Source organism: Pseudophryne corroboree, chromosome 5 (genome assembly GCF_028390025.1).
Source record: "Pseudophryne corroboree isolate aPseCor3 chromosome 5, aPseCor3.hap2, whole genome shotgun sequence".
In the NCBI taxonomy this organism is placed as follows: domain Eukaryota; kingdom Metazoa; phylum Chordata; class Amphibia; order Anura; family Myobatrachidae; genus Pseudophryne; species Pseudophryne corroboree.
Window position 1 is genome coordinate 758,150,338 of NC_086448.1, and position 24,856 is coordinate 758,175,193.

General features: G+C 45.5%; 1 protein-coding gene across 5 annotated transcripts in view; it reads left to right on the forward strand.

Moving 5' to 3' along the window:
* The window catches only part of VPS13B (vacuolar protein sorting 13 homolog B), a 1,616,194-nt gene that overhangs the window by 133,351 nt on the left and 1,457,987 nt on the right, over nucleotides 1-24,856 (forward strand). For all 5 annotated transcript variants that reach the window (XM_063924187.1, XM_063924188.1, XM_063924189.1 and 2 more), the window contains exon 4: nucleotides 5,540-5,657. In XM_063924187.1, coding sequence (XP_063780257.1) covers nucleotides 5,540-5,657 — 118 coding nt within the window. The remainder of the gene's footprint in view (nucleotides 1-5,539; nucleotides 5,658-24,856) is intronic.

Consider the following 24,856-nt stretch of genomic DNA (forward strand, 5'->3'; position numbering starts at 1 on the left):
CCTGAACCCTACACACATTGGGGGAGATTCAAATGTTTGAAAAGTCGGTTGGGTGTCTGTTTTTTCCTGTCAATTAGATAGGAAAAAAACAGACACCCAACCGACTTTTCAAACATTTGAATCTCCCCCATTGTATACCTAGTTGGGCCAGTATACATGGGAATTGTAATCTGCTTAAAAATCCAGGACACTGGTTTGCAGTGGTCACACTTTATAAGGGTGTGCATCATAGGGTCGACCACACTTAGGTTGACAGTCAGTAGGTTGACCACTATTGGTCAATAGTGACCAGGTTGACACTGGAAATAGGTCGACGCGGTCATTAGGTCGACATGGAAAAAGGTCGGCATGATGTTTTGTTTTTTTTGGGTGTTGTTTTCTTCGTAAAGTGACCAGGTACCCCAATTAGTGCACAGTGTCCCCTTGCATGGCTCACTTTGCTTGCCATGCTTCGGGCAAGGTTACTATTCCCAATCGTAGTCCACTTGGATCATAAAGTATGAAATTTTTTTTGAAAAACTCATGTTGACCTTTTTCCATGTCGACCCAATGACTATCGACCGAAGTGTGGTCAACATAAAGACTTTATACCCTTTATAAATACTGCTTATGAATTGATTATGTGATTTACAGGTTCCTAGTGAATTAATATTCAGGATTTTCTATATTTAAATGTTCTCACAAAACGACTGCTACGGAGATGTCAAATGGGATAATGGAAGTTTAGGGATACCCTTGTAGGCCAGTAAGTGAGATGCCACAAAAGGATGGCTGTGTTACCACAGGTTTTGAACATAGTTTTCCACAGTCAAAAATATATATAGAAAAACTATTTCTGGGGACCTAAATTGGATACAATGCATCCCTGTACAACACTGTATCCAACATAGAACATATTCTAGTGACTGATTTAGAACAAAAAGGGGAACTTCAGACTGAGATTGAAATTAGGCCACTTTCTAGGTTCTATATTAGTAGAGGTCTTTAGTGACTAGATGCAAAGAACAATCTTGATCAGGCATTCCCAGCCTCAGTCCGCAAGTGATATCCAGGCTTCAGCACAGATGGGAAATCAGAATAACTGAGGTACTAGTTAAGTCACCTGTGTTCAAGCATGGACATCACTAATACCTGGACAGTTAGTGTGCCTTGAGGACAGAGGCTGGGAGTGTCTGGTCTAGAAGGTGCTCTAGAATACAGCAAATTTCTTGGGCAATATTGCGCATTACAGAAAGCACTGTAGTGATCATAGTGCGTGACCCTCTGCTGGATACCTCTTTGCAATGGAGACCCAGATAGTCTGCTGATGTACTGTTCTTTGGTTCCGTGCTGCAGACTGCATGCTGATGAGCCTTCATAATATGTAGACAGGCACTGACACTATCCTCCAATCAAAGGAATAAGAGCCATCTAGTGGATACATGGCTTCTTGGCACAGCCAAAAGTGCAGTGGTTGAGAGAAATTTGATCCCTTATCTCCAGGAATCCAGGAGGTCGAGGGAGAAATCCTGAGAGTGCGAGATAGGGCCAAATGAGGTATATTCCCCAAAACTCCGGGAGATGGGAAATCTGCTGCCAACGCAGTGAGGCAACATTTGCTCTAAAAGCAGTGACTAAAACGGATGTATTTAGATCGACAAGAACACTGTCCACATATGGATAGCATGGTTGCACAGTGGTTAGCGTTCTGATGTTACTGCAATGGGTTTAATTCTAAGCAGTGTTTTATCTGTGCATAGTGTTGGTAACAGATTGCCAACGTGTGTTTCTATTTTCTCCCACAGTCCAGAATTGTTCCGTTAATTAGCTTCTGGATAATAGTATCTGTGCTTAGTTGTCTTTAGTTATTCTAGTTATCTGAATTTAGACTATTAACTCCAGTGGAGGAGGAAAGAATCTATATAATTGCATAGAAAGCAACTGAGCATGCCCAAGATGGCTTCCTCACCCTCTGCAATAATATAAAGTGCTTTGGGTCCTATAGGGAGAAAGGTGATTAAGTGTTATATACTGTAGGTTACTAGAGGGTTTTTTCTGTCTCTTTGGGTCTGTATACCAAGCTTCTCCGCCAGTGGACTTTATGATACATTTGTCGAGAATGTGCATCGCAGTGTAAGCTACTATGGATTATGTCTGTCTGGTTCCTAAATTCAGCATGAAGTTTGAGTCCCTTCTATGAGATATAGGGGGTCATTCCGAGTTGATCGCTAGATGCTTTTTCGTTCGCTGTGCAGCGATGAGGCAAAAAAACAACACTTCTGCGCATACGCAAAGTAATATTGCAATGAACGATGTTGTTTCACACAAGGTATAGCGAAGCTTTTGAGTCGCACTGCTGACCGCAGAGTGATTGACAGTAAGTGGGTGTTTCTGGGTGTCAACTGACAGTTTTCAGGGAGTGTTCGTAAAAACGCAGGCGTGACAGGAAAAACGCAGGCGTGGCTGGGCGAACGCAGGGCGTATTTGTTACGTCAAAGCAGGAACTTAACAGTCTGAAGTGATCACAAGCGCTGAGTAGGTATTGAGCTACTCTAAACCTGCACAAAAAAATGATGCCACCGCTTTGCAATCCTTTCGTTCGCACTTCTGCTAAGCTAAAATACACTCCCAGTGGGAGGCGGATTAGCGTCTAAAAACTGCTAGTGAGCGAACAACTCGGAATGACCACCATAGAGCAGAAGTGTAGTTGCTCTGTTTTGCCGAGATTTGGGGCACTGTAACCTAATACTATCTTCGCCGATACATTGTGGGCAGTAGCAGATAGGGACATGCACTTAATATTTGAGGGCAGATGTACTTAAGCTTCTAAAACAAGTGAGAGCTAGAATCGGATTAGGTGCTACGGGCAATATCTCATTTTAGAAACTTTAGTAAATCTACCTCTTGGTATATAAACTAAACCAAAGACAAGTACGTATTGTTGCGTGTTTATTAATATTAAACACGTCTTTATGATACATTGTATTGATCAAATACAGGTTGAGTATCCCTTATCCAAAATGCTTGGGACCAGAGGTATTTTGGATATCGGATTTTTCCGTATTTTGGAATAATTAGAAACCATAATGAGATATCATGGTGATGGGACCTAAGTCTAAGCACAGAATGCATTTATGTTACATATACACCTTATACACACAGCCAGAAGGTAATTTTAGCCAATATTTTTTAGAACTTTGTGCATTAAACAAAGTGTGTCTACAGTCACACAATTCATTTATGTTTCACATACACCTTATACACACAGCCTGAAGGTCATTTAATACAATATTTTTAATAACTTTGTATATTAAACAAAGTTTGTGTACATTGAGCCATCAAAAAACAAAGGTTTCACTTTCTCACTCTCACTCAAAAAAGTCCGTATTTCGGAATATTCCGTATTTCGGAATATTTGGATATGGGATACTCAACCTGTATTTGTGACACTTGAAAACTCTGAGTGCATTACATTTACAAATAAAGGTAAACCCCAAACATCTCTAGGGGCATTTTACAGTAACTATTAATGTTGTTTAATGCCAGGAAAGGGCTACAGTGAAGCCTCTTTATTTTGCTTACTTAACACTTGATTTCTGCAAAACCACAGAAGCCAGCAACAGTAATTCATTAAATAAGGATTAAACACAATAAATGAGCCCTACCACAAGCGTCACCTCTTATTTCCCCTGCAAATAGATTCTGCATTTATAGTTGGCACAAGCTGTAACCACCTACCATCATCTACATCTCAGGCCTGTTTTAGGGATATATGGAAATTGCTTTGGATGCGGAATAGCGACCTTTGCCCTGTGTTATCCTTTAGGTGACATCTTTTCCCAGTCTCTGTGGGGCGTCTTGCTCCGTAGAGCACCTTTAATTAGCTCCAGGAGAAGGGCAGATGCGGGCAGGAATATTTGGAGTTTCTGGAGATCATTAGGGGACAAATTGTGAGAGCGTCCTGATAGAACTGGATTGAGTTTCTATCTTTCTATTTAGTTAGCTCTAACTTATTCTCTTTTCCACTATTTACTTTAACCTCATGACCTTTAATTGACACTTTTTCATGTTTGGAACATTTGTTTTATGCCGTCAAGTTACGGTGCTGCGTATTTGGGATACATGAGTGGTCTAATGAAAAACGTTCACTGCAGGAACTAGTCTTAATGGGAATTTAGCTCTCCAAAGTGTTTTGAACGGCTTCTGATTTGCAAGATTATTTGTGGGTTTATAATTGGCTGATGCTTGTCTCACTCTGACCGAACTAGAGTGGGAGCAGGGTCCCTCTACTACCTTCACCAGCTCTCTTGTTGTTCTACAGCTTGTATGGTATGTGGTCGTTATTATTTATTTGTAGTTATTCATATAACACACACAGTTAGTGTCCCAGTGGCTTACAATCTATTTCCCGATCACATGGATACATATACAGATGTATTCTTTCTTACTTTTGCTTCCTGGTGTGCCAAATAGCTCCTCTATTATGTGATGGTTGTGAATAGATTGTGACATGGACCCAGGGTGTTATGGGAAAGGTCCTCTGCACGAAGAGAATCTAGACGCAACCATTATGTGATGCTTACAGCAGGAATCAACATGTAATAACAAAAATCAGGGGGTGCATCTATGTGCATGACATTTTACTAAATAATTAAAAATATCAAGTCCATCATAGCAGCACAGACCACACATTCTGATGCCTTTATTCGTACCGTTAAGTATATAGCGCATACATATTCCGTAGAGAATATTTCATATTACAATCTATGTTCCCTATCACATGCACACACACTTAAACATTGGGGTTAATTTTTTGTCAGGAGTCAATTAAGTAATATAACTATAAAGTCAATTAATTAGTCCATTTTTGTCAGAAGTCAGTATAGTGCAGTGGTCCGGAATTGAACTCTTGAGCTTAGGGTTGTGAGACAGTAATTCTAACCACTACGCCAACTGTGCTGCACCATTATAGACGACAGCAATGTTTCAAACAGAAACATAAGCAACATGGAACTGTGTGATCTACTGTCGGTTTGAGTAGAGGGTTCTAGGTCTACCGACAGTTGGTAGTAAAGAATGGTTTGCATCTGCAAGGTATAATCTGTGTATGCTGGCTAATTTTTGGATGGTGTTTAAAATACTTTAACAGTAGTGTTTTATATGTGACCTTAGATATGACCATTTTAAGCGTTTCCTCCCCACCCCCACTACTGTCACTGGATTTTAATGGCTCATGGATTACACAAAATAAAATGTATTGCTGTGCCTAAAAGGTTGTCACTTGTCAGTTGATAAGCCTATTTTCACGCTTATGAACCTTTGTGGAGTCTGATGGTTATCAGCAACCAAATGGCTGCTGCAGTGTTACTGACAGTTCTCCGAAGGATTTTATTTAAGCTTTTCAAATGTTCTGCTTCAGTGGGACCCCCCCCTCCTCCTTCAAATTATAACCCATAGTAAGCTAGGACTGTAGCTTTTTCCCTTGACATATACGGTATTGTTTCATTTCCCACTAATGTCACTTTACAAATTCATGACTTTATTTCTTGTTATTTCACAGGATGATCATGAGAGCTGTGGTTCCAGTTCTAGTCGGAGCAACACAGAGAGTGCCAAATCTCCAACTAAACCACGGAAAATCCAGCAAACGGCTCCTACAGATCCGGACTTACCACCAGGTGATTGTACTGTACTGCTAGAGGCTAAATAAGAATAAAGCCGTGTACACACAGCGCGATGCGGCTTTAGCCAGACATTGACTATTCGACGGCCGCCGATATAGTCAATGTTGGGCTGCCTGCACAGTCTATTTTTGCTTGCGAAGCCGATTCCGCGGGAACGCGCATCGGCATCGCAAGCTGTGTACACACGGTGCAATATGCACTAACTTTCCTTACGATTTTGACTATTGCACCGTGTGTACAGTACATACCTTAATTGTGTCAAATGCCTGTTTTTTTTTTTTTTTTTTTTTAACGGTTTCATACAACCGTTACGTACTAAGCCTCGGAGAGAGATAAAGTGGATGGAGATAAAGTACCAACCAGCCAGCTCCTAACTGCCCTGTTACAGACACTGTGTTTGAAAAATTTAAATTAGGAGCTGATTGGCACTTTATCACCGTGCTATCACTCTCCAAGGCTTCATAAATCTGGGCCTTAGTTTGAAAAATATAAGTTAGGAGCTGATTGGCTGGTACTTCATCTCCGTCCACTTTATTGCTGTCCAAGGCTTAGTACATAGGGGGTGATTCAGAGCTGATCGTAGATGTTCTAAATTTAACACATCTACTATCAGATTCTCTGAACTGCGGGGGGACACCGAACACAGGGCTAGTCCGCCCCGCATGTCAGGTCCTGCCCCCCCGGACAGGGGCGAAAACATTGCATGGTGGCGATGCTTTTGCACCCGCCAAGTAGCTCCCTACCTGCGCAACCTAGCTGAGCTGGTAAGGTGGCTACCCGCCGCGTTCTGTGTCGTGGCGGCTGCGTGTGATGTCATGCAGCCGCCGCGGCCCACAGCGGTCCGGACATGCCTGCTTTGTCCGGACCACGCCCCACCAACAGTGTTCTAACGCCGTTGACACGCCCCCTCCCGCCCTGTGACCGCCTCTGTCTTTCAATCAGGCAGAGGCGATCGCACCAGTATGATGCTTTCGCAACTTACTGGGTGCACATATGCCTGCGCACTGTGTAAAGGTCTCCAGAGTGCGATCGCTGTTGTAGCAGCGATCGCCTCTGAATTAGACCCATAAACTCCAGAGATTTATGCAGAGTAAAAAAAATTGGTAAATCGCAAAGTGAGATTGTCGTTTCACTTGTAACACAAACCACATTGTGTCCCAGTGGAAGTAAGTGGGAAAGGACAGTAAAGATTCCTATGGAACTATGGGGTCATTCCGAGTTGATCGCACGTATCAACTATTTGCTGCTCGTGCGGTCAACCTGACGCCGCCTATGGGGGAGTGTATTTTAGCATAGCAGGGCTGCGAACGCTTGTGCAGCCCTGCTATGCTAAAAAAGTTTTAAGTAAAACAAGACCAGGGCTGCAGTTACTCACCCAGTGCGACGGATCCAGCGATGAAGGTCCCGGTCCTGACGTCAGACATCCGCCCTCCAAACGCCTGCATCCGCCTGCGTTGGACTCACCATGCCTGGAAAACGGTGAGTATCTGCCCCGGAACGCCTCCCGCCTATCCGTCTTCTTGCGATCGCCGCTGCGATCACATTTCTCGCTGGCGGCGGCGTTGCCCAGGCGACGACGCACGTGCGCAATGTTTCTGCGCATTTATGACCTGTTTGCATCGCAGTGAAGAACCGCTGTGTGCGAACGGGTCGGAATGACCCCCTATAATCTGAGTTTTGATTACTTTGCAGATATGCCTGAATATTTCTATGCACCTGTAAAATATAGATCACCGTCCCTTGCACTGTAGCCCTTTATGTATTACTTGCAGATACCTCTTTCTGATGTTGCGTGTTTCACACACTGTGCACAACAATGGTTTATGGTACAGTAGTCTGACAAATGCCGTCATTCTCTTCCCATGTGTAGGAGCTGAGATTAGATTGCATCGCTTTCACTCCTCTTTACTCTAAAGTTTTTACTTTATTTGGGTTCTTTGCAAGTCTCTCTTAACCTCCCCCACCCCATCTCTGCTCCTGTTCACCTCTTCATGCAACCCCGTATAGGATGACACTAGGGCAAAAGGGCAGACACGGTTAGTGGAGGGGTCAGGGTACGGGTGGAGGACTGAAAGTGGGATGTCTTCTTCTTGACAGCACTCACACTGGGGCCTCCTGCATTCCATCATGTTCCCTACATAGGCCGAGAGGTTCCTCTCTCTCCCTCAGATGATGTTTATTATGCTTTAACACTGCCATAACAGCTTGATGATGATGGAATAATAGATATATGTGTGAAAAATCCCTCTTCTGGGATTCTCTGCTCTTTTCATGTGATTTATTGTGGGTCCTAATTGAACTGTATTTTCTGACTTGCGATTTATTTCTATGCCTGACCTTGCTGGCAGCTGAATAAGTAGCAGTGATAACTGCAATATGGTTCCTGTAGTCTCTCCTTGCACCATTGGTTCCACCGCTTGATCGGTCACTAGAAAGGCACAAAGAATCGTTGTTGAATGGAATATTTCTTTAAGTATGGTGCTGTGCTTAATATCTAATGGAGTTTATATGGTTTCACTGGGTTTCCGCAGGTTTCATCCAACTGCTCCGGTAACTTAGGGCCTGGTTCAGAGGTGGCCGCTAAGCAGTAATGACTTTTGTCGCAGCTGCTAGTGCAAAATGATGCTAATTCTGCAGTCGGTGGGCTGTCTATAGAGATACTCACTGGCTGCAGCTCTAATCCGCCATGGTGGTACAGAAGCACACCGTTAAACTGACATCGGGCGAGCCTTCGGACTTCTGATTGCTCAAAGTGTCAAACGATATCTGGCTGCCGGTGTCAGTGGAACGCCATCTTTTGCCACCGCCCCTGACACCGTCACGCACAGCCGACTCAAGCCACCCCTGTCATCATTCAGGATCGCATGTTGAAACTTCATAGATCTCCATACAGTTCCGATCTGCAGTCCCTAGCGGTACCATTGGGACGCATACACAAAATTGCCCAATGTTTTACTGGTGTTCACCTGTTAATCGGGCCTTTAGACTGAAGTGATTTAGCATCGGTGATAGGGATAGTAAGCTCTTCTGGGGCATAAAAATTACAAAGTCTAAAAAAAAACATAACAATTCCCAAACTAACAGCGCTATCAAAGTACACCGGTACCGTATAAACAATATAAATCATATAAGTAAAACATAAAAGAGGTATTGGTTTGGAATTTTACCTCCAAGCAGCAGTTTGCTGATGGTTATATATACATATATATATTTTTTTTCATTTTGGTTTTTACTGTTATTTATTTATTTTCTTGCTACCCCCTTGGTTAATGGTCACTTCTTATGACCCAGACACCTGGAGCGAGTGTATAAAGAATCTTGGTCTGTCTTGGATGCTTTCATGGAAAGTTTTTTTTTTTTTTTTAAATCTAGATATTTTTTTTTATTTAGACACGTTTCAGTGGTGATCTTTATTAGCTAATTCCCGTTGGAGCTGTCGCTCTTTGTCTGGTCACACAGTCCTCCTTTTCCAGTTGCTGTTCGTCCTTGGTAATTTTATAGCAAAAACAAGAAGGAAATCGGGTATTAGATTTCAGTTGCTTATGTTGTAGTAACCGAAGCAATAAATTACTCTTACATCCTTAGTGTCAAGTCATATGGGTCATATCACTAGGAGAGTAGGTCAAGTAAACACTTAAGACTCATACACCAGTATACGCAGACTGGACTATATATATATATATATTTGCACTTGACATGACGTGGATGTCCTGAACGTATACACTTATTCTCTTTTGATGTCTGCTGTACTTAGTTATTTATGTCTTTTTTTTTTTTTTTTTTTTGCCTTTTATAGCTGTCTAACCAAAGCAAATAATTCAAGGCCTTCAGTTGTCCAGTTTACAGTATTACAATGAGAGTTTGGCTCATGGATCATTTTGATTGGTCTCTTCCTGTTTTTTGCAGGGTACTACTTATTCTGCTTACTTATGAGAGAGAGACCATACCAATCAATCAGATCCTGACGGTCATTTTTTTAAATACAGACTGTAAAATGACAGACAGAAGCTGATTGGTTGGTGTTTTGTCTCTCTCCAAACTTTGCTAAGTCTACCCCAATTTTTTCTGCGTCCGAGACATCAAAGAAATGTATACGTAAATAAGATTTCAACAGTTCTATCACGCTTCCATATAACCTTGTACACTATAAAGTGTCCCAGTGCTGTAGGTCAACTTGTCCTGAATGGCTGTTTTTATTATTATATCCTTTTATTTAGCAGCAGCATATTGGCCCTCATTCCGAGTTGATCGCACGTAGCAACTTTTTGCTGCTCGTGCGATCAACCTGACGCCGCCTATGGGGGAGTGTATTTTAGCATAGCAGGGCTGCGATCGCTTGTGCAGCCCTGCTATGCTAAAGAAGTTTCCTGCAAAACAAGACCAGGGTCAGACCTATTTACCCTGTGCGACGGATCCAGCGAAGAAGGTTCCGAGATTGACGTCAGACATCCGCCCTCTAAACGCCTGGACATGCCTGCGTTCGGATCTCCACGCCCGGAAAACGGTGAGTATCCGCCCCGGAACGCCTCCCCGCTGTCAATCTCCTTGCGATCACTTTATTCTCTCTTCCTGTCATTGCCCAGCGACGCGCGTGTGCATTGTGGGCACCACGCATGGGCAGATCCAACCCGTTCGCACCGCAGCGAAGAACCGCTGCGTGTGATTGGGTCGGAATGACCCCCATTGAGCGGTTTTCTACGATTGTATAGTCATTAGCAGTGCTACCAGCCCCAATCGTGCCTACGTTCTAAATTTCCTACTAGACGCTCGCCAACACTAGGGTCAATGTAATCAGTGGACATTTATTGCCTACGTTTATGTTTTCTGCTGTTGGAGGAATCTGGAGCACTTGGAGCAAATGTAATGGAGAGGACATACAAACTCTGCACAGATTATACCCTGGTTAGAATGGAACATATGGTTCCATCGCTGTAACGTTGCAATGCCAACAACTGTATTGCCCAACAATAGTTACAACCACGACATAATATTAATATAACCAAGGTGGTGTTGAATTGCAGAGTATTTTATTCTTTTTTTTATTCAGATTAAGGTTTATTCACGCATTTTACTGATCAAAAGCATCAGATTTTTTGGAGAAAAGTTGTCTTTTGATGGAATTGAAACAACATGATTTGTACTGCTGGGTAGTGAACGCAGTGATTTTTATTTTAGGACTCCACGAGGAGATCCTGGATTAGGAAAACCCAACATCTGTTCAGTGGTTAAAACACTCGTCAAGAAGTATTAAATAACTAGAACGTTGACTAAGGAAGCAAGGAATTCAGTGTCTGATGTAAGGCGCTGATACTAGAGATGTTTTGGAATCACTGTTGTTGGTGTGTGAAACAACTTTTCCAAATTTAGTGCTGTCACAATTATTAAAAGTGACTTCATTATTCTATTACAGAAAACTCCTTTTTATAAAACAATAGTAAATTGAACATTTAATAATCTCCTATATAATAGCCCAGAGTGACTGTGTGTATAACGCTGGGCGTGGCTAGGAGCTCTCATTGGGTTAGCGGCAGGTCTATCACACCCAGTCCACAGCTAATTGGGCGAGAAACGCCCTCCAACACAGGTTTCATCCAGTGGGCAGCTCTGCCCTTTGGCTGCTGTGTGTTCCCAGAGCAGGATTAACAATGGGGCTGATGGAGCTGCAGCTCCAGCTCCACACCACAAAATAGGCCCACTGCATCTGCAGCAACATACCCTCCAACAATTTACACATAAAGATCGCTACAAATTTGAAAAAAGCCATGGCTACGGGTGCAGTTGCGTGGCCACGCTCCTTTTCCTATACTTTCAATGGAAGTTTGGAGAACCACAAATCGGTACAGACCATAAAAAAAAAAAAAAGGGACTACCTGCCAAAAAGGTACAGATAGAGGGTATGCCACTGCATCTGCAGCAAGTCTCTGTGCTGTAGATAGGGAAAAAAGAAATCCTTTTACTGCAGCGTCCTATCTCCTACTGCCATTCCGCCTGCCCCCTCCGGCTTCAACAATCCCCACTCCCTAGCCACGGCGCAGATGGAAAAAAGCTGCTGCGCTCACCGGCCTAGATGTGTATGAAAGCGGCGCAGCGGAAGGCTTTCATAGCCCTCTCTGCACCGCATACTCTTGAGTCCTGGAGCCTCCTCTGCGCGTGATGTCACAGAAGTGTCTCCCTGCCACAGCCGCGTCCAGTTCCCCAGAGGCCCTGACTCCGCAACACAGCACCTGGCCTGCCTGCCTGAGAGCCCTGAGATGACTAATATAACTGATAGAGTGGGTGATATCGCGGAGGGTAATGTCTGGACTCTGAATCAATGTACACTGCACAGCACTCTCACCTTTTACATTAATTCAGCGAGTCAGTCAGTTCTGCCAGCCAGTCACTATTGTTAGCGCTGGTGTCCCAACGCGCCACATTACAGGGAAGTAGACGCAATAAATAAACTACAGGCCCTTAGTGCCGAAGCATTCAGGCACTAAGGGCTGCTGGGAGCTGTAGTTTGAGTGCATCTTCTTCCCTGTAATGCGTTGCTTTGGGACTGGCTGCTTGGCTGCTGTGCGAGTCTCCTGAAGAGCCACTGCCAAAGGGAGGACAGCAGCTTAGCTGCTTCCAGGAGGAGAAGCTGGAGAAGCATTACCCGCCCCTACCCCACTCACAGTACCTCCGGGCCACATCCACGGAACCCCCACACACCCCCATCCGCCTCTCGCGGTGGCTCCGGACCCCCTCCCCCACCCACAGCACCCCCGCACCCGTCCCTCCCCCACCCGTGGCACCCCAGCAACCGCTCCTCCCCCACCCGCGGTTGCTCCGGACCCCCACCCGCGGCACCCACGCAACCAACCCTCTCCCACCCACGACACCCCCGGACCCCCTTCCCCATCCGCGTCTCCCCCGCACCCGCAACTCCCCCAACCGCAGTACCTACTAGGTGATTCATCAGATCCTGCGTGCGCTGTTTATGCCATTGCAATCGGCTACGACCCCTTAACAATTGCACGCCCTTTGTCTGTGCAATATTTAACCACTCACACAATTATGATTGGTGGTAATTCTCCATATAATGCAAATATTGCAAGCCACAAGGACATGCAAGGGTTAAGGGGGCGTAGCCCCTTACGACGGTGTGAAGAGCGCCCATAGGACGCAATGAATTACCTAGTGATTCAGTATTATTATAAGGTTGTAGCCATTTTATTTTAATAAAAAGTTGGAATGGAACATTTTACATTGATCACTGATACAAATGCCTGCTGTGTAATCAGCACAGTTATATGTGCTCACTGCGAACAAACCACACAACGGGGCTGATGTGGGATTACATAGAAACATAGAATTTGACGGCAGATAAAGACCACTTGGCCGTCTGGTCTGCCCCTTTTTTTTTTTATCTTTTAGGTAATCTGAACCCGTTTTGAACCTTAATTCTTTGTAAGGATATTCATATGTGTATCCCAAGCATGTTTAAATTGCTCTACAGTCTTAGCCTCTACCACCTCTGATGGAAGACTGTTCCACTTATCCACTACCCTTTCCCCTGATCCCCCCCTCCAGTCTCAGTGCATGTCCTCGTGTTCTAAAACTTCTCTTCATTTGAAGAATGTTCCCCTCCTGTAATTTGTTAAAACCCTTGGAATATTTGAAAGTTTCTGTCATTTCCCCCCTTTCCCTTCTCTCCTCCAAACTATATGATCTTTTAGCCTTTCCACAGTACTGAGGACATGGGAGAGAGTCCCATCATGGCCCTAACTGTGTGGAGTTTGTACATTCTCCCCGTGCTTGCATGAGTTTCTTCCAGATTTACAGATTTCCTCCCACAATCCAGAAATATGATGGTGGGTTAATTGGCTCCCAACTAAAATTAACTCGTTTATGTAATGGGTCCTACACATTTATCGATCCCCCGCCAATACGGCCGACGGGCGACCCGGTGGCGGGGGGAAGGGGGCAGTGATGGGGAGGAGTGAAGTTCCCCCCCATCACCCGGCTCCATAGCAGTGCAAGCAAATGTGGACGAAATCCATATTGGCCTGTATGCACAAGCGACGGGACTCCAGCGATGAACGAGTGTGGGGCCGCACATCGTTCATCGCTGGTGCCTCCACACTGTAAGATATGAACGGTATCTCGATCATTAATGAACGAGATCGTTCATATCTTTCAGTATTCTCGCCCAGTGTGTAGCGCCCATTAGTGTGTGTGTGTGTGTGTGTGTGTGTGTGTGCGCGCGCGCGCATGGTAGGGAATTAAGGGAGAGATGTACTAAGCAGTAATAAAAGTGGAGAAGTGAGCAAGTGGAGAAGTTGCCCATGGCAACCAATCCGCATTGAACTAACATTTACAATCTGCATTTTATAAAATTATACAGAGCTTATTCGTTGCCATGGGCAACTTCTCCACTCTTTTCGCTGCTTAGTACATCTCACCCTTAGGCTGTAAGCTACACTGGGGCAGGGATTAATGTGAATGGCCAGATATTCTCTGTAAAGCGCTACGGAATATTTGCGCACTATATAAATAACTGGTAATAATAAATAATATTAGTACAGTATCTTGCAGATAGAATGGGCGTACAGAACAGAGTCGGGACTGGTGAAGCGAGCGGCAGCTGCAGGGACCTCAGGCTTGATAATAAATTATCTTAAAACATGTTTCCCACCCCTAGCAATAGTTATCCATTGGGGGGAAAGAGAGAAACAAAGTTGAATAAAATTTGAAAAATAAAACCTCCAGCACTTCCTAAATCACTGCTAATGCCTTGGACAGAAAATTGTTACACGACTACCAGAGTCACACAGTTGTGCGCTCTGCGATACACAGACAGGGAAATCTTTATGAATGCACCATTTGCCAGAAGTTTCATTTTGTAAATGCAGACTTTCAGCATACTGCATTTTTAAGATTTTCAGCAAGAAAAACAAAAAAAAATTTCAACAAACAGCTGAGTTGTCAGTGCTCTTTTTTTTTTTTCAATTTTGTGTTAAGTTTTTGTTTGTTTTTACAGTCGTCCATTTAGAAAAGACAAGTTTTGTTCCCTATTGTGGGGTCTATGGGGGTGATTCAGACCTGATCGCTAGGCTGGTAACTTTGCTGTCCTGCATTCAGATAGTTGCTGCCTCGGAGGGGGGGGGGGGGGGAGGGGGAGAGTGTAATTTCGCCGTGCAAGTGTGCGATCCCATATGTACACGAGCTGCAAATAGTCACTGTGTGCAGTGTGTGCGCAGCCCAGGACTTACTCCTACAGTGTGATCACATCAGGCTGATCGGGGCCGGAGCTGACGTCAGTCACCCTCCCTGAAAACGCGTGGCCATGCCTGCATCTTTCCGGACACTCCCAGTAAACGGTCAGTTACCACCCACAAACAGCCTCTTCCTGTCAATCACCTTGCGGACGCCCTTGCGTGCAGATTTTTCGCACCATCCTGACGCTGACTAGCAATGTTCTTTGCTGCTGTCCGAAGCACGTGCGCATTGCGGTGCATGCGCAGTTATGACCAGATCGCTGCTGTTTGTTTTCGCACAGCGGCCCATCAGGTATGAATCAGGCCCTATGTACTAAGCCTTGGAGAAAGATAAAGTACCAGCCAATCAGTGCCTAACTGCCATGTTACAGGCCGTGTTTGAAAATTGGCAGTTTGAAGCTGATTGGTAGTTTATTTATCTCTACACTTTATCTCTCTCCAAAGCTTACTTACATAGACCCCTTTGTGTTTGAAAAGAGCTGCTGTTTAGCATCGGCATTGTCAGCCGCATCTGTGTGTCTGCATCTCCCCTGTACACGCGCTTGTGGAAGCATCCGGGCATCACTAGCACCACAGATTTGCACCAGCCCCGTCCTAGCTGCAAGAGATCGGTCTGACATCGCAGGACCAATGAGTAGGCCGCAGTCCCATCATCAGACACTTGGCAAACTTATTTTGAGTGCAAGCTGCCTTTTTACACCTATTTATCTGCAAGTGGAGGTCCGTGCCGCTCTGATTTGCTCTGCGGACATGCCTCGTTCAGCCTTGTGAACGTGCGCAGTGTGAGAAATCGTAGATGCAGCCGCTTTATGTGTGACTCTGAGTGAGGACAAATGTTTTCAGATTTCTTTCATTATAGTGCACATGGCATTTTCACCTAGTGCAGGTAATCATTGTGTGGGCCTATTAGCAATGGAAAAGGGTGAGCGTTGTTTATGGAGGCACAAAGCCAGTCACATATATTTTCTCTTTGCTTACTGTTTCCACTGTTCTGCTTTGCACGAGCCAAGAAACAGACCTATGGGAATTGTTTGCAGCTCCCCAGTGTGTCTGAGAAATGTATTACACAGTGTCACAGTTTCATAAGGTGATAATGGGATGAGCAAAACATTTATCATTTTGTTCGATTACACCACATGGACAATTTTGTGGTGTGGCTCATTGGTCAAGAAACTATTTTTTTTTTTGTTTCTCATTAATCCATGATGTGTTTTGAGTCATTATTTTCTCTCTCAACATAAAACAAAAGTGCAGAGCAGGCCCAGATTAACAATGGGGCAAAATAGAGCTTATTAATAAATAAATAAGCAGAATCATGACCAGCAGCTTAAGGCCCATACACACTTGCTGATAAAATGAGCGACGTCGCTCATTTTCCCCCTCCCTGAGCGACGTTGCTCATTTTATCGGCAAGTGTGTATGCCGCCAGCGACGACCGATGCGCGGCCCTGCGGATCGGCAACGATCGTCGCTGTCGCCAGTGCGTGTATGCAGGATCTGGACTGTCATCCACGACCTGCATGCAGGGCTGGCGGAGGCGTAACGTCACTGAGCGATATGAGCGGTCATATCGCTCAGTGTGTACAGTCGGCCGCCGACCGGCCGGCCCGGGAGGGGAAACGTTAGACGACGTCGCTCACAGAGCGATGTCATCTATTGTGTACGGACCTTTAGCTTGCCACACCTTCTGCCATAAATCACAAATATTAAAATTGTATTTCTGTTTTCCTCACAAAATTACTACTTTGACATATTTAGGGAGACAGTGGGGGGGATGATGGTGTAGGGTGTCTACACTCACATGACACTGGCCCCACTCATATCACCTTTGCTTCCCACAATAGGCTCTTGATCATTCTCCGCCTCAGGCTATGTGGCCCTTAATCCGGCACTGATGTGTGGGAGAGGTATTGGAGGTCTTGGACTGGCCTGGAAAAGCTGCATTTGCTGTGAGGCTTCTGTTGTCATTGATTTCTACCACTTGTACTCCACCTCTTCTCTCATTGTCAGGATGGTGTTCCATGCACATATGATGTACAAGCACTTGCTGTACATATTGCATCCTCAGTAAAGAATGATGCAGAGGCTTTGTATTTTTAGGGCTTTGATTTTGAAGGGAGATTCCAGGTTTACAGGTATAGGTTACATAAACGTATACCTTAAACACCAACTTCACGATTGCATGTCCTGCTAACACAACACTTTGTTGTTGTTGTTGTTTTTTTTAAAAGCAATGGTAAATTCTGTATCCCAAAACAAGTCACTCCCTACACAAAATCTTTATCCCTGTCCGCACTAAGGAGGCGATTCAGAGATAGACACAGCCATGCATCTGTAGGCAGCCGCCGCGTCAGTCTGGTCTGGCTGCAGTGCTTGACCCTGTGATTGACATCGGTGGGTGTTCGGGGGGGAAGGGGGGGGGCTGCTTTTCGGCGTAGCGGGCAAAACAGGGCATGATGCAAGCATTTTCGTGGCGGTTGCGTGACGTCACTCGCAGCCTCCGATAAAAATAAATAGCGTCGGACCGCATGCCATCGCAGCAGTCGACCTCAAATCGATGCACCCGCAATTATATTGCGGACACATCGCGAGGCGGCACCACGCACATGCTGGGTGGCCATGCCCTGTGCTGGGTGGTCCCTGGCATGTGAGGAGATGGACTCATATCTGGCTGCTGGAAGCAAGATCTGCGTCTTATCTCTGAATAACCCCCTAAACCAGGAATAATGAAATCGTGAGTCCCAGCAATAGCCTGATCTCCATGGGGATAGACGGGCTCCGCAGGAGACATGGGCACGTTAAGAAAGACTTTAGGAATGGGTGTGCACTGGCTCCTCCCTCTATGCCCCTCCTCCAGACCTCAGTTTACTACTGTGCCCAGAGGAGGCTGGGTGCATTACAGGGAGCTCTCCTGAGTTTCCTGTCTGAAAGTATTTTGTTAGGTTTTTTATTTTCAGGGAGCCTGCTTGCAACAGGCTCCCTGCATCGAGGGACTGAGGAGAGAGAAGCAGACCTACTTCTGTGAGTTTCAAGGCTCTGCTTCTTAGGCTACTGGACACCATTAGCTCCAGAGGGAGTCGAAACACAGGTCTCACCCTGGAGTTCGTCCCGGAGCCGCGCCGCCGTCCTCCTCACAGAGCCGGAAGATAGAAGCCGGTTGAGTATGAGAAGAAAGAAGACTTCAGAGGCGGCAGAAGACTTCAGATCTTCACTGAGGTAACGCACAGCAGTAAAGCTGTGCGCCATTGCTCCCACACAGCACACACAAACGGCAGTCACTGTAAGGGTGCAGGGCGCAGGGGGGGCGCCCTGGGCAGCAATATAACCTCATTTTCTGGCAAAAGTACATATATACAGCTAGGCACTGTATATATAAAGAGCCCCCGCCAGTTTTTTATATATTTTAGCGGGACAGAAGCCTGCCGCTGAGGGGGCGGGGCTTCTTCCTCAGCACTCACCAGCGCCATTTTCTCCACAGCACAGCGCTGAGAGGAAGCTCCCCGGACTCTCCCCTGCTTATCCACAGTGAAAGAGTGTTTTAAAGAAGGGGGGGGGGCACATAATTTGGCGCAAAAATAAAGATTACAGTGCTATCTGGGTAAACATATTGTGTTTTTATTTTCCTGGGTCATATAGCGCTGGGTGTGTGCTGGCATACTCTCTCTCTGTCTCTCCAAAGGGCCTTGTGGGGGAACTGTCTTCAGATAAGAGGATTCCCTGAGTGTGTGGTGTGTCGGTACGCGTGTGTCGGCATGTCTGAGGTAAAAGGCTCTCATAGGGAGGAGGTGGAGTTAATGACTGGTGTCTCTGTCGGCAACACCGACACCTGACTGGTTGGATATGTGGAAGGTTTTAGTGCTAATGTGAATTTATTGCACTGAGTCTTGGGAATGTACAGGCGTCAAACCCTGCCTTTCCCCTATGTCACAGGGACCTCCTGGGTCTCAAAAGCGCCCATTATCCAAAATAGTAGACACTGACGCCGACACGGATTCTGACTCAAGTGTCGACTATGATGATGCAAAGTTACAGCCAGAATTGGCGAATAGTATTCAATATATGATTATTGTAATAAAAGATGTTTTGCATATCACAGAGAAACCCCCTGTCCCTGACATGAGGGTACACATGTATAGGGTAAAGAAACCTGAGGTAACCTTTCCCCCATCTCATGAACGAGTTATTGAATAGGCTTGGGAATCTCCAGACAAGAAACTGCAGATTCCCAAAAGGATTCTTAGGGTGTATCCTTTCCCGACTAAGGACAGGATACGGTGAGAATCTTCCCCAAGGGGGGAAAAAAGCGTGGACACGCTTATCCAAAAGAGTAAGCTGCCATTCCAAGATATGGCTACCCTCAGGGATCCTGCTGATCGCAAACAGCAGGCTACCTTAAAGTCCATTTACACACATTATAGTACCTTACTCAGACCGGCAATAGTGTCGGCGGGAGTTTGTAGCGCTGTAGCAGAGTGGATAGGTACCTTATCGACAGAAATTGATACCCTGGATAGGGGTACCATTTTATTGACCCGGGGTCATATTAACGAAAATCAACGCTATGTCGATTTCTGCTAGACGAGTCCTATGGACCCGGCAATGGACAGGTGATGCCGAATCAAAGAGGCATATTGAGGTTTTACCTTACATGGGTGAGGAATTGTTTGGGGAAGGTCTCTCAGACCTGGTTTCCACAGCTACAGCTGGTAAATCAAACTTTTTGCCTTATATTCCCTCACAGTCTAAGAAAGCACCACATTATCAAATGCAGAAGAAACAAGAGAGTACGAGGTGCGTTCTTTCTTGCCAGAGGTAAGGGCAGAGGGAAAAAGCTGCACAACACAGCTAGTTCCCAGGAACAGATGCCTCCCTGGCCTCTACAAAATCCATGCGGCCCTGCTAAGGGAATCCGCCCCAGTGGGGGCACGTCTTCCAATTTTCAGCCACATCTGGGTTCACTCACGGGTGGATCCCTGGGAAATAGAAATTGTTTCTCAGGGTTACAAGCTGGAATTCGAAGAGGTGCCTCCTCGCCGGTTTTTCAAATCGGCCCTGCTGACTTCTTCCCCAGAAAGGGAGACGGTGGTAAATGCAATTCACAAATTGTATCTTCAACAGGTGGTGGTCAAGGTTCCCCTACTTCAACAAGGATGGGGATATTACTCAACCCTGTTGTAGTCCCGAAACCGGACGGTTCGGTCAGACCCATTTTAAATTAAAAATCCCTGAACCTATACTTGAAAAGGTTCAAGTTCAAGATGAATCGCTGAGAGCGGTCATCACCAGCCTGGAAGGGGGGGGGGGGGATTTTATGGTATCTCTGGACATAAAGGATGCATACCTGCATGTTCCCATATATCCACCTCATCAGGCGTACCTGAGATTTGCGGTACAGGATTGTCATTACCAATTTCAGACGTTGCCATTTGGACTTTCCAAGGCCCCGAGAATTTTCACCAAGATACTGGCGGAAATAATGGTGCTCCTGCGCAAGCAGGGTGTCACAATTATCCCGTACTTGGATGATCTCCTCATAAAAGCTAGATCAAGAGAGCAGTTGCTGAACAGCGTCTCACTTTCACTGAAGGTGTTACAGCAACACGGCTGGATTCTCAATATCCCGAAGTCGCAGTTGGTTCCCACGACTCGTCTGACCTTCTTGGGCATGATTCTGGATACAGACTAGAAAAGGGTTTATCTTCCGATAGAGAAAGCTCAGGAACTCATTACTCTGGTCAGGAACCTATTGAAGCCAAAACAGGTGTCAGTGCATCTTTGCACTCGAGTCCTGGGAAAGATGGTGGCATCATACAAAGCCATTCGCTTCGGCAGGTTCCATGCGAGGACTTTCCAATGGAACCTACTGGACAAGTGGTCCGGGTCACATCTACAAATTCATCAGTTGATCACCCTGTTCCCCAGAGCCAGGGTATCTCTCCTGTGGTGGCTGCAGAGTGCTCACCTTCTAGAAGGCCGCAGGTTCGGCATTCAGGACTGGATCCTGGTGACCACGGACGCGAGCCTCCGAGGTTGGGGAGCAGTCACACAGGGAAGAAACTTCCAAGGTCTTTGGTCAAGTCAAGAGACTTGTCTTCACATCAACATCCTGGAACTGAGGGCCATATGCAACGGCCTACAACAGGCGGAGACCTTTCTTCACGACCAACCCGTTCTGATCCAGTCGGACAACATCACTGCAGTGGCTCATGTAAACCGCCAAGGCGGCACATGGAGCAGAGTGTCAATGGCGGAAGCCGCCAGGATTCTTCGCTGGGCGGAAAATCATGTAATTGCACTGTCAGCAGTGTTCATTCCGGGAGTGGAAAACTGGGAAGCAGACTTCCTCAGCAGACACGACCTGCATCCATGAGTGGGGACTTCATCAGGAAGTCTTCGCACAGATTGCAAGTCAGTGGGGACTGCCCCAGATAGACATGATGGCGTCCCGCCTCAGCAAAAAGCTACAGAGGTATTGCGCCAGATCAAAAGACCCTCAGGCGGTAGCGGTAGACGCCCTAGTGACACCGTGGGTGTTCCAGTCGGGCTATGTGTTTCCTTCTCTTCTGCTCATACCCAAGGTGTTGAGAATAATAAGAAAAAGAGGAGTGGGAACAATTCTCATTGTTCCAGATTGGCCACGAAGGACCTGGTATCCGGTTCTGATGGAAATGCTCACAGAAGATCCGTGGCCTCTTCCTCTACGACAGGACCTGTTGCAACAGGGGCCCTGTCTGTTCCAAGACTTACCGTGGCTGCGTTTGACGGCATGGCGGTTGAATGCAGGATCCTAGCGGAAAAAGGCATTCCGGATGAGGTCTTTCCTACGCTGATAAAGGTTAGGAAGGACGTGACAGCTAAACATTATCACCGTATATGGCGAAAATGTTTCTTGGTGGGAGGCCAGGAATGCTCCTATGGCAGAATTCCATCTGGGCCGTTTCCTTCACTTCCTACAGGAGTGAATTTGGGCCTAAAATTAGGCTCCATTAAGGTTCAGATTTCGGCCTAATCCATTTTCTTTCATAAAGAATAGACTTCTCTCCCAGAAGTACAGACTTTTGTGAAGGGAGTGCTGCATATTCAGCCTCCTTTTATACCTTCGGTGGCGCCTTGGGACCTTAACGTGGTGTTGGGTTTCCTTAAGTCGCACTGGTTTGATCCACTTCAAACGGTGGAGTTAAAATATCTCACTTGGAAGGTGGTCATGTTATTAGCCTTGGCTTCGGCTAGGCGAGTGTCGGAATTGGCGGCTTTGTCTCATAAAAACCCCTATCTGGTTTTCCATATGGATAGAGCGGAATTGCGGACCTGTCCTCAATTCTTGCCTAAGGTGGTGTCATCTTTTTATATGAACCAACCTATTGTGGTGCCTGTGGCTACGCGAGACTTGGAGGATTCCGAGTCCCTTGAGGGCTTTGAAAATTTACGTGGCCAGAACGGCTAGAGTCAGAAAAACAGAAGCACTGTTTATCCTATATGCAGCCAACAAGGTTGGCGGCCCTGCTTCAAAGCAGACTATTGCTCGCTGGATCTGTAACACGATTCAGCAGGCGCATTCTACGGCTGGATTGCCGTTACCAAAATCGGTTAAGGCCCATTCCACTAGGAAGGTGTGCTCGTCTTGGGCGGCGGCCCGAGGGGTCTCGGCACTACAACTATGTCGAGCTGCTACTTGGTCGGGGTCAAACACCTTTGCAAAGTTCTATAAGTTTGATACCCTGGCTGAGGAGGACCTCCTGTTTGCTCAATCGGTGCTGCAGAGTCATCCGCACTCTCCCGCCCGTTTGGAAGCTTTGGTATAATCCCCATGGTCCTTACGGAGTCCCCAGCATCCTCTAGGACGTAAGAGAAAATTAGATTTTAAACCTACCGGTAAATCTTTTTCTCGTAGTCCGTAGAGGATGCTGGGCGCCCGTCCCAAGTGCGGACTACTTCTGCAAGACTTGTATATAGTTTTGCTTACATAAGGGTTATGTTATAGTTTTCATCGGTTTTGGACTGATGCTATGTTGTTTTCATACTGTTAACTGGTTAGTATATCTCAAGTTATACGGTGTGATTGGTGTGGCTGGTATGAATCTTGCCCTTGGATTAACAAAAATCACTTCCTCGTACTGTCCGTCTCCTCTGGGCACAGTTTCTCTAACTGAGGTCTGGAGGAGGAGCCAGTGCACACCCATTCCTAAAGTCTTTCTTAAAGTGCCCATGTCTCCTGCGGAGCCTGTCTATTCCCATGGTCCTTACGGAGTCCCCAGCATCCTCTACGGACTACGAGAAAAAGATTTACCGGTAGGTTTAAAATCTAATTATCTCTTTGTACTAAATAAATGTTAATGGCTAAGATGGCTTTATTGTGACTTGGAACGGACCATGATCATACAGTAACACCTGAGTAATCTGTTACGGTATGCTTATACCCATAGCACTACAGCAATTGTCTTCTCGATCAACACAAAAGACAAAAAATGTTCAGCAGAATCTATTGGGTGGTGTTACCCATTCGCCTAGATAATTTCATTGTGCGTGAGATCTTCTCTTTAGCCTAAAATCAAGTGCTAAGCATCATCATTAACAATCAACTTCCTCGGTCCCTATCATGAAGGGTACATGAGATGAGTCAGGGAGATTTACTGTGGTGACCACCAGATTCTGGTAGCAACTACCTATGAAGTTTATAAAACAGAACAAGTATTTACTAGAACTATGGGGGTAATTCAGACCTGATTGCTAGGCTGCGTTTTCATACAGCGGGCGATCAGGTCTAAACTGCGCATGTGTATGCACCACAATGCGAAGGCGCGTCGCAAGGGTACAAAGCGGATCGCCGCTCAGCAATGGGTTTGTGCGAAGAATCCATTCGCACGGGCGTTCGCAAGGAAATTGACAGGAGGAGGGCGTTTGTGGGTGGCAACTGACCGTTTTCTGGGAGTGTTTGGAAGGAGGGTTCCTGACGTCCGTTCTGGACCCAGACAGGCTGAAGTGTTCGCAGCGGCTGAATAAGTCCTGTGCTACTCAGACTGCACAAAATCTGTTTGTACAGCTCTGCTACACATGCGTTCGCACACTTGCACAGCTAAAATACACTCCCCTGTGGGCGGCGACTACGCGAGCGCAGGACTGCAAAAAAAACAACTCTAGCGAGCGAACAGGTCTGAATTACCCCCAATGATTCCATTATTTTCTTTTTTAGTGAGACACTAATTGCCATTTATTATATGGATATTAATGTTTCAGATTTATTTACTTTGTGTTTAATGTTTGCTATACATACCAGGGAATGGCTATATAGAAAAGTTGTGAAGTGACTGTTTCTATTGTCAATTTTTGTTTCTGCTGTGATTTTTCTATCACAAATTTATAATGTTAATCATATTAAAAATACATGGAATAATGTTAAAATTGTAAAATACGTAAATAATTTAGTGCTCTGATACCGCCTACGTATCTTACTCCGCTGTCAGGTTAATACTTGGGAGACAGTTGTTATAAAGCTGCACGTCGTTTCAGACACAAAACAGATCTTAGACATTTGTGCGCAGAAATGTAAAAAAATTTATTTTTTTGGCTTCTTGATAAAACTATGGCGCTGTGCTGCTAGCAACATATGAAGGAATACGCCCAGCGCCCTGCAAGTATGATCTTAAAATAACTTCTAATGACCCTGAGAGTCTTGCTGGAGATCCCAGTTGGAATCCCAGTGTTGGCTTCTTGTGACCTTGGATATGTCACTCTGCAAGTTCAGTTGGGGAGAACGTCTACCCGCTCTGCATTGCTCTGTTTTACATTTTATCGAAATCACTCCACATCCGCAGAAGATTGCAGTTATCACAGATTATCACTGCGTGATGTGCGCAAATAACTATTCTATGAATTGTTGTTTTATAGTATGCTGATACCCTATAGAGGTTACTAAATAATGTTGTTAATTTTATTGTGCCAATGGCATTCTTA